Source organism: Carcharodon carcharias, chromosome 4 (assembly GCF_017639515.1).
Source record: "Carcharodon carcharias isolate sCarCar2 chromosome 4, sCarCar2.pri, whole genome shotgun sequence".
Classification (NCBI taxonomy): Eukaryota; Metazoa; Chordata; class Chondrichthyes; order Lamniformes; family Lamnidae; genus Carcharodon; species Carcharodon carcharias.
In genome coordinates this window covers 163986442-163998543 of record NC_054470.1, presented here as the reverse complement: position 1 = coordinate 163998543, position 12102 = coordinate 163986442, and the positions used below count along the sequence as shown (strand labels likewise).

Below are 12102 nucleotides of genomic sequence, written 5' to 3'. Positions count from 1 at the left end.
ATCATAAGGTCAGAAGTGGAGATGTTCGCTGATGATTGCACTTTTGCGACTCCTCAGATAGTGAAGCAGTCCATGTCCAAATGCAGCAAATGGACAATTTCCGAGAACCTGAACCATTGACCTGGACAAGTGGCAAGTAACTTTCGCGCCACACAAGTGCCAGGCAATGACCATCTCCAACAAGAGAGAGTCTAATCATTGCCCCTTGATGTTCAATGGCATTACCATCACTGAATCCCCCACTATCAACATCCTGGGGGTTACCATTGACCAGGTACTGAACTGGACTAACTATATAAATGCTATGGCTACAAGAGCAGGTCAGAGGCTAGGAATCCTGTGATGAGTAAATCATCTCCTGACTCCCCAAAGCCTGTCCACCATCTACAAGGCATAAGTCAGGAGTGTGATGGAATACTCCCCACTTACTTGGATAGGTACAGCTCCCACAACACTCAAGATGCTTGACACCATCCAGGACAAAGCAGCCCACTTGATTGACACCACATCCACAAACATTCACTCCCTCCACCACCAATGCACTGTAGCAGCAGTGTGTACCATTTACAAGATGCACTGCAGGAACTCACCAAGGCCCCTTAGCACCTTCCAAACCCACGACCACTGCCATCTAGACAGACAAGGCCAGCAGATGGCCTAGAACACCGCCACCTGGAAGTTTCCCTCCAAGTCACTCACCATCCTGACTTAGAAATATATTGCCGCTCCTTCACTGTCGCTGGGCCAAGATCCTGGAACTCCCTAACAGCCCTGTGGGTGCATCTCCACCACATGGGTTGCAGCAGTTCAAGAAGGCAGCTCACCAACACCTTTTCAAGAGTAGGGATGGGCAATAAATGCTGGCCCAGCCAGCAAAGCCCACATCCCATGAATGAATTAAAAAAAGGGGACCTAGAGAGGAATCATGCAGCATCCACCAGTATGCTCTCTTTGCTTCAGGACCTTAATGATATTAATGAAACAAGCTTTTATTCTATCTTGCACACATCAGTTTGAGTGGACCATGTGTATATCCTAGAATGGTTACAGCACAGAAGGAGGCCATTTGGCCCATTATGTCTGCGCCAGCTCTATTCAAGAACAATTTACTTGTCATTTCCCCATAACTCTGCAGATTTGCCCTTTTCAGATAATGGGCCAAATCTGTTTTGAATGCCATGATTAAATCTGCCTCCACCACTCTCAGAAAGGTTACCTATAGTGATTTTATTTTATCCTGATGGCATTAGGTTAGCTCAGTATTACTCAACTAATTCACTCACAGTCCCCAGGGTGGTTTAGTTTCTGTCAGGTACAGTGCTTGGTTAATCCAGTAGTGCAGGGGAGAACTGGCAAAATCCTTCCTTGGGTTAAAATGGGGGGAGAGAGGCAACTGAAGCGGGCAAGCTCGACACAGAAAAGACAACAGTTCTACCGCAATCCAGTTGCTCAGACGAGTGAACAGTCTAAGCACACCTGGTTAACCACATCTTTCTTTCAGTGACATGTCCATTATTCTGAATAAATCAAGTTACATTCCCTCAATTTACCCCTGTCTTTACATCTGCTTTAAGATTTACATTTATATAGCGCCTCACACGACTTTAGGCTGTCCGAATGCGCTTTACAGGTGCAGTTTGTCATTTTACTTTGCATTTTGTCCACATTGTACTTGTGTCGTCATTGTCGCTATTGTGTAACATAGGAAATTGCAAAATGGAGCGAAATACATAGATACAAATCAGAGACAAAAAATCTGCGGTCAGTTTGAAAACAGGATGCTAGAGGCAAACTTCCACCTTAAAACAAATCAAAAATAAAGGCCCAATTAGAAACATGTTGCAAACCTTTTTTTTTAATAATCAGAGGAGGGAGTTTCCTTTAACAGCTACTGAAACTACACAACAGAAACTGACGTCTCCGGAAGTGAATTGTTATCGGGGACAGAATAGCGAGAGAGAGAGTGAATTGGGAGCAGGGCTCCGCCTGCTTCTGCTTGTTGTATGTGGACGGGGGTTCTGGTGTTTGGCTGCTGATCTCGGGTGCTGCCGCTTTGTCTTATTTTGCTTGTGTTGCTGGACTGGCCTCTTGGCATATTTCTCCCCTACCCACACACAAACACAAAAAAACTCCCCTGCTCCTATTTAACCTCCTCCCCAGGCCATGATCGGCAGGGGGCAATCGGACATCCAAATTCTCCAGCTGGCCCGTCCCTGAGGTTCCCCTGGCTTCGAGCTATCTCTCTGGCTCGGTGGATCCCAGTGCTGTCGGTCGTGTGAAGGTTTCGCCTCTTGCCGAGATGTCCCTGCCCTGTTGTGTATCGCAGGTAAGGTCCTAGCTGCTGCTTTCCATGTCTCACCCATCGGAACAAGCCGGACGCACGAATCTCGGGCTTTCCACCGATCTGGGAGGGCTGAGTTTGGTTTATTATAGGAATATTAATCTACGCCGAGCGATCTATTGCTGCTGATGTTTGAGTCATTTAACCCCGAGTCTCGCAGAACATATCAGCGATTGCTGACCCTCTGTAGTCCGGGTAATATCACCAGAGTGGACGTGGTTGGAGGTTGTTCTAGAGGCGAGAGAGTTCATCAGACGGATCAGTGTGTATCTCTGGAACTATCTTACAACATTTCAGCTCTGGCTATCACCCGAGTGTCTTCACTGAACAGCATTTAGGTCGTTCTGTATCGGTACATGAAACTGTAATAGGGAAAAACGGTTATTACAAGCCGTACAGTTAATACAGGCCTGAACTTGTTCAAAGTTGTGTTCTCATTCTCTCGGAGGTAACCCCGAGGATGACTCATGCAGACAGTCAGGATTCATCTTACTATGTTTCACTTTTTCAAAACTTGGGTGTTGTGGTTGGTTTAGTCGGACCGGCTGTGCTGCTTCTAAAAATTATAATAATTTTTCAGTTTTGTAAATGCCGACAGCGTTACAAATCTAACCAGCAATTCGAAAATATTCCGAACCGACTTGTCCGTACCTGCAGCTAAGGAATAAATAGCTCGAGTAAAATAGCACACGTCTGAACGTTGACAAATTAAAACATGTGTTAGAAATGGCTGATTCAGCTATATCCAGATACTGAGGGAGGTGGAGATCTTGGCATAGCTTTTCCTCTGGACTCAAAAGCCTCATTTAACAATTTTTAAAATTCGTTCGTGGGATGTGGCCGTCGCAGGCCAGGCCAGCATTTATTGCCCGTCCCTAATTGCCCTGGAGACGATAGTAGTGAGCTGCCCTGAATCGCTGCACTCGGTGTGGTGCCGGTGATACCCACTGTACTTGATCAGTCGGGAGCTCCAGGTTTTTATATTAGCAACTCACAGATGTTGGTTTTCCCATGCACCTGCTCTTCTTGTCCTACTCGGCATTAGAGATCATGAGCATTTTTGGGGCCCTGGACAACACCAGCCTTCCCTCACCGCTTTTAACCATTAAAATACACGTGTGTAGTAAAATGGATGAAGAAATGAGTACATTGTATTTTAATAAAGTAAACCACACTGCTGTATACTTCACTCAAATACAACATCTGTGTAGGTCTCCTGGGCACATGCCCTATGTGCTAATCTGCCTCTGGCTGGAGTAATATTTGAAAGTGAGGAAGATACATGGCTATGAGGAAAGTTTGGGAATGGAGCTAGTTTTTTATTCATTGATGGGATGTGGGCATCGCTGGCTAGGCCAGCATTTATTGCCCACCCCTAACTGCGCTTGAGATGATGTTGGTGAGCTGCCTTCTTGAACCGCTGCAGTTCATGTGGTGTAGGTGCACCCACAGTGCTGTTAGGAAGGGAGTTCCAGGATTTTGACGCAGCGACAGTGAAGGAATGGCAATATATTTCCAAGTCAGGATGGTGAGTAACTTGGAGGTGAACTTGCAGGTCACCATGTGTCTGCTACCCTCGTCCTTCTAGATGGTAGAGGTTGTGGAAGGTGCTGTTGAAAGAGCCTTGGTGAGTTGCTGCAGTGCATCTTGTAGATGGTACACACTGCTGCTGCTATTCATCAGCGGTGGAGGGCATGAATGTTGAAGGTGGTGGATGTAGTGCCAATTAAATGGGCTACTTTGTCCTGGATGGTGTTGAGCTTGAGTGTTGTTGGAGCTGCACTCATCCAGGCAAGTGGGGAGTATTCCATCACACTCCTGACTTTTGCCTTGTAGATGGTGGACAGGCTTTGGGGAATCAGGAGGTGAGTTATTCTCCCCAGAACTCCCAGTCTCTGACCTGCTCTTGTAGCCACAGTATGGCTAGCCCAGTTCAGTTTCTGGTGAATGGTAACCCCCAGGATGTTAATAGTGGGGGATTCAATGATGGTAATGTCATTGAATGTGAAAGGGAGATGGTTGTGTGGCACAAATGTTACTTGCCACTTATCAGCTCAAGCCTGAATATTAACCAGGTCTTACTACATATGGACATGGATTGCTTCAGTTTCTCAGGAGTTGAGAATGGAACTGAACATTGTGCAATCATTAGTGAACATCGCCAATTCTGACCTTACGATGGAAGGAAGGTCACTGATGAAATAGCTGAAGGTGTTTGGGCCTAGGACACTACCATGAGGAACTCCTGCAGTGATGTCCTGGGACTGAGATGATTGACCTCCAACAACCACGAAACATACGAAATAGGTGCAGAAGTAGGCCATTCAGCCCCTCAAGCCTGCTCCACCATTCAATAAGATCATGGCTTATGATCAAGGTTTCAGCCTTGTCTTTTGCACTGATGTGCTGGGCTCCCCATCATAGAGGATGAGAATATTTGTGGAGCCCCCTCCTCTAGTTAGTTGTTTAATTGTCTGCAACCATTCACGACTAAAGATGACAGGACTGCAGAGCTTAAGTCTGATCTGTTGTTTGTGGAATTGCTTATCTCTGTCTATCATTTGCTGCTTCTACTGTCTGGCATGCAAGTGGTCCTGTGATGTAGCTTCACCAGGTTGACACCTCATTTTTAGGTGTGCCTGGTGTTCCCTCTGGCATGCCCTCTTGCACTCTTCATTGAGCCAGGGTTTGTCTCCCAGCCTGATGGTAATGGTAGAGTGGGGGATATGCCAGGCCATCAGGCTACTGATTGTGGTTGTGTATAATGCTGCTGCTGAAGGCCCACAGCACAGTTGTATGTTGAGTTGCTAGATCTGTTTGAAATCCAGTGTGGTGGTAGTGCCACACAACACAATGGAGGGTATCCTCAATGTGAAGACGGGATTTCATGGATAGATGCATCTATGACAGAGAACAAGATCAACTAGGTTTTTCCCTCCCTTTGATTCCCTCATATTTTTTCAGACCCAGCCCAGCAGCTATGTCCTTTAGGACTTGGACAGCTCGGTGTGTGGTGGTGCTACCAAGCCACTCTCGGTGATGAATATTGAACTCCCCCACCATCAGTGCTTCTTCCAAGTGGTATTCAACTTGGTGGAGCACTGATTCATCAGCTTGGGGTGGGCAGGAGGTGGTAATCAGCACCTTGCCCATGTTTGACCTGATGCATGAGACTTCATGGATCCGGAATCAATTCTGACTGCATACCACTGTGCTGCCACCTCTGTGGGCCTGCCCTGCCAGTGGGACAGGACATACCCAGGGATGGTGGTGTCTGGGACATTGTCAGTAAGGTATGATCCGGTGAGTATGACTGTCAGGCTGCTGCTTGGCTAGTCTGTGGGATAGCTCTGCAAATTTTGGCACAAGCCCTCAGATGTTAGTAAGGAAGACTTTGCAGGATCGACAGTGCTGGGTATTGTTGTTTTGGGTGCCTAGTTTGATGCCAGGTGGTCCGTCCATTTTTATTCCTTATCAATTTTTCATTGACTTTGGATTGCTGTAGCCAAGAACACAGCCAAGAGGGGTTGAATTGTCTCCTTTTGTGCTGTAAACCTCTCTCGTTCTTTGGGAGCTCACCAGAATTTTTGAAATGATCCCAACCCAAGGAAGTTGGCTGGGTTCAGTGCTCTAGCCATATACTAGGCAGGTGCCCTGGCCTTTTGAAGTTTTGTCACCATGAGGGGGCAGGGAGGAAAAGCACTCCTACCCATCTCTCATCTTTCAGACATTTTTGTAATTTTCAAAGAGAACACTGTTAATGAGGATTTCATTATAGAGTTATGATGCAACATGTCAGTTGTTTTTAAATGTCTGTGTGGGGAATGCTGTAAGCTTTAACTCTCCCTTGGGGATCTGTCGCAAATGTTGGTACCACTGAGGACTCCCTCCACATTTCCAAAAGACCATGCTGGCTACCCAAAGGATAATAGTAAAACATGTTCTGCAATGGTAATATACAGATACAAATAACCTGTTACTAAGTTAATAAATAAACAAATCCAATGATTGAAGAAATACAATTACTTGCAGATAAGATACGAATGAACAATGATCTATCTCACTGGAATAAGCTCAAGGAGCTGAATGACATTCTCCTGTTTCCATGTTATTGATTTCCACTCCCCTGCCCCATCGTTGAAAATCTGTGATCTAAGTGTCTTCTACTTTTGAGAACACCTTGCTGAGGTGACCGAAGATGATGTAACCAACCAGCCACTTCTTCCCACTCACTCAATTTTCCTTTCTATATCTCTTTTGAAAACATAAACTCATTTTGGGCGCTTGTTTCTCAGGGTCTTCAGACAATTCCTCCTGCAATGAATGATGCTTGTACTAGAGTGAGAAATTGAGAATTAGCCATTTGAACCTTTCTATAATTTCATCCTTCAGATCAGCCTCTACAATTCCCTGGGACATCGCAGGCTATTTAATTAATGGTTGAAGACCTTTGGCTAGCCAGATGTTGCCTGGTTTTAATAAATAGTGCAAGCACATTGGAGATCAGTTTGCTTGTGGTAGGCCATTCAGCCCCTCAAGTCCATCATCTCTCAGCTGGAGTAATGAGGAGATTTACCAGAATAATGTGGTTGACTCTTAAATGCCCTCTGAATAAGGACAATTAGGGGGAATTAGCGATGGGCAATAAATGCTGGTCTAGCCAGTGACGCCTGGATCCCATGAATGAATGAAAGGAATACCAGGGATGAGGGGTTTCAGTTAAGTGGAGAAAATGGAAAAGTTGAGATTGCTCTTAGACTAGAGAAGGTTAAAGTGAGATTTGGCAGAGGTGCTCAAAATTATGAGAGGTTATGATAAGTAGATGGGGAGAAACTGGCAGATGTACTAGTAATGAGATGACAAAGATTTAATATAATTGTAGCAAAAGAACCAGAGAAATGAGCAGAATTTTTCTTTTTTTGATTGAGCTGTTATGATCTGGAATGCTCTGCCTGAACAGTGGTGAATGCAGCATTGCTAAAATAACATTCAAAACTGAATTGTGTGTATGTGTACTTGAAAAAGAAATATTTGCAGAGCTATGGGGAAAGAGTGGGAAACTTATTGGTCAGTGCTTTCAAAAAGTAGGCACAGGTATGATGGACCCAATGACCTCTTTCTGTGCTTGTCAATTTGATATTAATTTGCCGCTGATTGATGACAATGAGTCTGACTGTTGAGTAACCTAAAGAACCCATGAAGTACTTCCTGTTTCCACACAAAGCTAGACAGAAGAAATTACAAACAGTTGATTTTTACTTTTCAAAGGAGATAAGGAAGTGTGTTTAAAAGTGAGGCGACATGTAGTGTTATCATCCATGGTGCCATGTTATTTCAAAGCAATGGAGAAGGACAATGTGATTTTCATTTATATTAAAAAAAAATGTAATTTGCAAGTGACTAATATATTATAGGAAGCCTGTGTGCAGCCAAAACAAAAACAAAATGAGGAAAAGCAGAAGAACCATAAGCGGCGGTTGTTCCAACAAGTGAATTCTCATGAGGCAAAAACTTCTGAAAGTTAAGAGAAATGAATGAAATTATGTGGAGTGCTTTTTTGGTAGTCCCAGTCTGTTTCCACCCTCCACCAATATATTAATATATGCTGCTCATTAAAATCAAAGCGCTACAACTGAGTGTGGAAGGAAACATATGGGGGTAGGTAAATGGTCAAAGCACTACATCCTTTGCCAAATCTGTGCTATCTGTCAGACACAACTTGCCCTCCCAATTCCTGTCCATGGTGTGTTTTGAAGTACAGTATTTCCTTGGCCCATCCAAGAGTGAAGGAAGTTTCCAGGCGGTTACTGTAGCAGCTGCTTTTCCAGTCAACGTGCACATTGCTCTGCTTCCTGAAGCTTGAAACTCTTAAGTTTAAACCATGCTAATGCACTGACCACTTTACTCCCCGTGGCTTGTACTAAGGACAGCGGGCAGTGATGCTTTGTTAAAAAAGAAATATGTTTTTCGTGAGATCATCCACTGCCTGGTGCATTCAATTGGGTGCAAAGAGTAGTTGCATCTGGTGCAGTAACTGTTTACTGTCAGCATCCACTGGTTTAATTCTGCTCATTTTACTGGTTGAACTTCCATGGCTCTTAGAAGTCATAATTAACAAACAAAAGTGAAAACCCATTGGGTTATCTCAAAGATTAAAGAGTGAATCATGTAGTGAATATAACTCCCATGAGGGCTACGTTATCCTGAATACACAGGGAATTGAATGCTATTCATTTATTATTAAGTACCTGTGGCAATAATGTTCAGTGAAAAGTAAGGCAATAAGTGTCCAACAAATGAAAAGACGGTAATTTAATCCAAAGTTGTATTGGTTAGTCTTTCTTTTGTCTCAATTTCTTGAATCTTAATGTATATCAGTGGAAACATGAGATTGAATAAGAATCATAAACTTATGACTAATTTATCTTTTAGCTTTTTAAGGCAAAATATAGATTATTTTTTAATTAATTGATTTAATTAACTCATTTTATACATTAGCTGAGGTAGGCACAAAGTTAGCCTGTCTCCTGTTGAAACCCTCCCCCATGCCTTTGTCATCCTGGACTTGACTATTACAGTGCAGTCCTGACTGGCCACCCACATTCTAACCTCTGTAAACTTCACACCATCTCAACCTCAACTGCCTGTGCCCTACCTTGCACTAAGTTCTGCTCCCCTGTCACCTCTGTGACTGCTGACCTACTTTGGTTCCTGGTTAAGCAACGTGTTGACTTTAAAATTCTCATCTGTTTTCGTGTACCTCCATGGCTTTGCCTCTCTCTTTTTGTAATCTCTCCAGCCCCACAACTCTGAGTTATCTACATTCCTCTAACTCTGGCTTCTTGAGCATTCCCAATTTTAATCATTCTGTTGTGGTGGCTGTGCCCTCAGCTGCCAAGGCACTAAACTCTGGAGTTTCTTATCTAAACCTTTGTACCTGTCTACCTCTTTCCTCCTTTAAGACGCTCCTGAAAATCTACCACTTTGACCAAGCTTTTGATTGTTTGCTCTAATACCTCCTTATGTGGCTTTTTAAAAAATTCATTCATGGGATGCAGGCTTTGCTGACTAGGCCAACATTTATTGCCCATCCCTTAATTGCCCTTGAGAAGGTGGTGGTGAGCTGCCTTCTTGAACAGCTGCAGTCCATGTAGTGTAGGTACACCCACAGTGCCATTAGGAAAGGAGTTCCAGGATTTTGACCCAGCGACAGTGAAGGAACGGTGATATATTTCCAAGTCAGGATAGTGAGTGACTCAGAGGGGAACTTCCAGGTGGAGGTGTTCCTTGGTGTTATATTTTGCTTTACAACCCTTCTGTGTTTTTATTATTATGTTAAAGGCATAGGAGAAGAGAAAGTGTGCATGAAAGTGAGGAAAAATGCAGTGTTAGTATCTATAATGTTGTGTTATCTTAAAGCAATAGAGAGGGACAATGTGGTTTTCATTTATATTATGGTAAAGGCACTCTATAGATACACGTTGTTTTTGTTGTAATGACCACAGATGAGCAACACGTTGATGTGATGGTGCATGTTGAAGTAATCGAGTTCATATGTAACAAAGGTTTGGATGAGGTTTTCAAAAGCAGACAGGCTGAGGTAGTTGCTGGAGTGAAGGAGATGTTATGTTGGGGGAAGCTGAGTCTTTGTGATGGAAAGGACATGGCATTGGGAAATCAACTCAGGGAGCAACCTTTTTTTTTAGTCCTTAAGTCCCAGGAATTTTAATTAGCTGAGGCCCACCTAACAACAGGTTTTTACAAAGAAAACCAGAAGTTGCAGGAGTTTCTCAGCTGTTTCTTTCAAAGGAGCTTAGAAGGTACCTCTTTGACAGATTTACTGCTTCACTTTGTAATTTAGTTTCTCTCCGCATGCCTAAAGGCTGGCAATGATTACAGTGAATTTCCAAAGACCTAAATCTTGTGTTAAATATTCATCTGAGCAACTGGGAAAATGTATTGTGTTTGGAAGTGATACAGCAGTGTGTTATTTAGATATAGAGACTAGGCAGTTAGCTGCTTCCAGAAGGAATTATTTTAGAGGATTACTATTGTGGGAATTCCCATTTTAAAAAGTGTTTAATTACAATTAATTGCATGAGTATGGTAGGGCAGTACTTATGATGTGGAGCCAGTTATCCAGAGGCCTGGACTAATGATCTGAATACATAAGTTTAACTCCCCTTGAGGCACTTGGGGAGTTTAAGTACATTTATTTAAACCAATTTGGAATCATTAACATTGATCCTGAAAATACCATATTGTTTTAAAATCCCATTTTGTTCACTAATGTCCTTGAGGGAAGGAAATCTGCCACCCTTATCTGGTCTGGCCCATTTGTGACTTCAGATGCACAGCAATGACTTGTAACTGCCCTCTGAAATGACCTAACAAGCCACTGACTTTGTATCAAGCTGCTAGGAAAAATGAGAATAAAACCAGATAAACCATCCGGCATTGACCTAAGCACTGGATGTGACAAAGGCACAGCCAGCCCAGTCAACTCTGCAAACTCCTCCTCAATAAGGATTTGCGAAAGGATCAAGAACAAGAGGGCACAAGAGGTAATTGGCAAAAGAAGTAAAAGGGATATGAGAAAGAACTTTTTCAAGCAGTAGGTGGTTAGGGTCTGGAATGCACTGCCTGATGGTAGAAACAGGTTCAATCGATGCAATCCAAAGGGAATTAGATTGTTCCTTTTCAAATAATACTGTTCAGGGTTATGAGGGCAAAGGCAGGAGAATGGCATAGAAGAATTTCTCATTCAGACAGTTCATGCGGACACACCCAATGGGCCAAATGGACTCCTTCTGTGCTGTAACAATCTGTCAAAATTGGGAGAGCTGTCTCAGACTAGTTGGCAGGCTGACAAAGTCATACAGAACCATACCTTACAGCCAATGCCCCAGACTCATAATTACCATCCCTCGTGTGTCCTGGGCCACCAGCAGGACAGGTGCAACAGAGATCATGGTGCAGTGGTATGCGGTTTGGAGGAATTGACCCGGGGAGCCCTCAACATGGAGTCTAGATTCCGTGAAGTCTCATGGCAGCAGATCAAGCATGGGAAAGGAAACTTGCTGCTATTACCACCTACAACCCTCCTTAATGTGATGAATGAGTGTTCCTCTGTGTTGGACACCACTTGGAAGAAGCTCTGGGAGTAGCAAAGGCACAGAATATACTCTAGGTGGGGAATTTCAAAGTCGAACACCAAAAGGGGCGTGACTGCTGACTGAGCTGGCCTGCACAGGTGGTGAGAGACCTTGTTCTCCCTCACCTGTCTGTCAAAGTTGCATCTTTTTTTCATTCTTTCATGGGATGTGAGTGTTGATGGCAACACCAGCATTTGCTGCCAATCTTAACTGCCCTTGAGAAGAGTCGGCTTCTTGAACCACTGCAGTTCATGTGGTGTAGATGAACCCACAGTGCTGTTAGTGAGGGAGCTACATTATTTTGATCCAGTGACAGTGAAGGAATGGTGATATGTTTCCAAGTCAGAATAGTGTGTGGCTTGGATGGGACCTTGCAAATGATGGTATTCCCATGCATCTGCTGCCCTTGTCCTTCTAGGTGGTAGAGTCTTCACACCTCTCCTCAACATTCAATGGCATTACCATCACCTGAATCCTCCACTATCAACATCCTGGGGGTTATCTTTGACTAGAAACTGAACTGGACTAGCCACATAACTACTGTGACTAGATTGCAGATCAGAGGCTGGAAATCCTGTGGAGAGTAACTCACCTCCTGACACTTCA

At 43.8% G+C, this 12102-nt stretch overlaps 1 protein-coding gene across 1 annotated transcript in view; it reads left to right on the top strand.

Moving 5' to 3' along the window:
• Window positions 1-1952: 1952 nt before the first annotated feature.
• Window positions 1953-12102, top strand: part of serinc5 (serine incorporator 5) — a 92707-nt gene continuing 82557 nt past the window's right edge. The window contains exon 1 of the mRNA XM_041186199.1: window positions 1953-2326. Coding sequence (XP_041042133.1) covers window positions 2300-2326 — 27 coding nt within the window. The 5' untranslated portion in view covers window positions 1953-2299. The remainder of the gene's footprint in view (window positions 2327-12102) is intronic.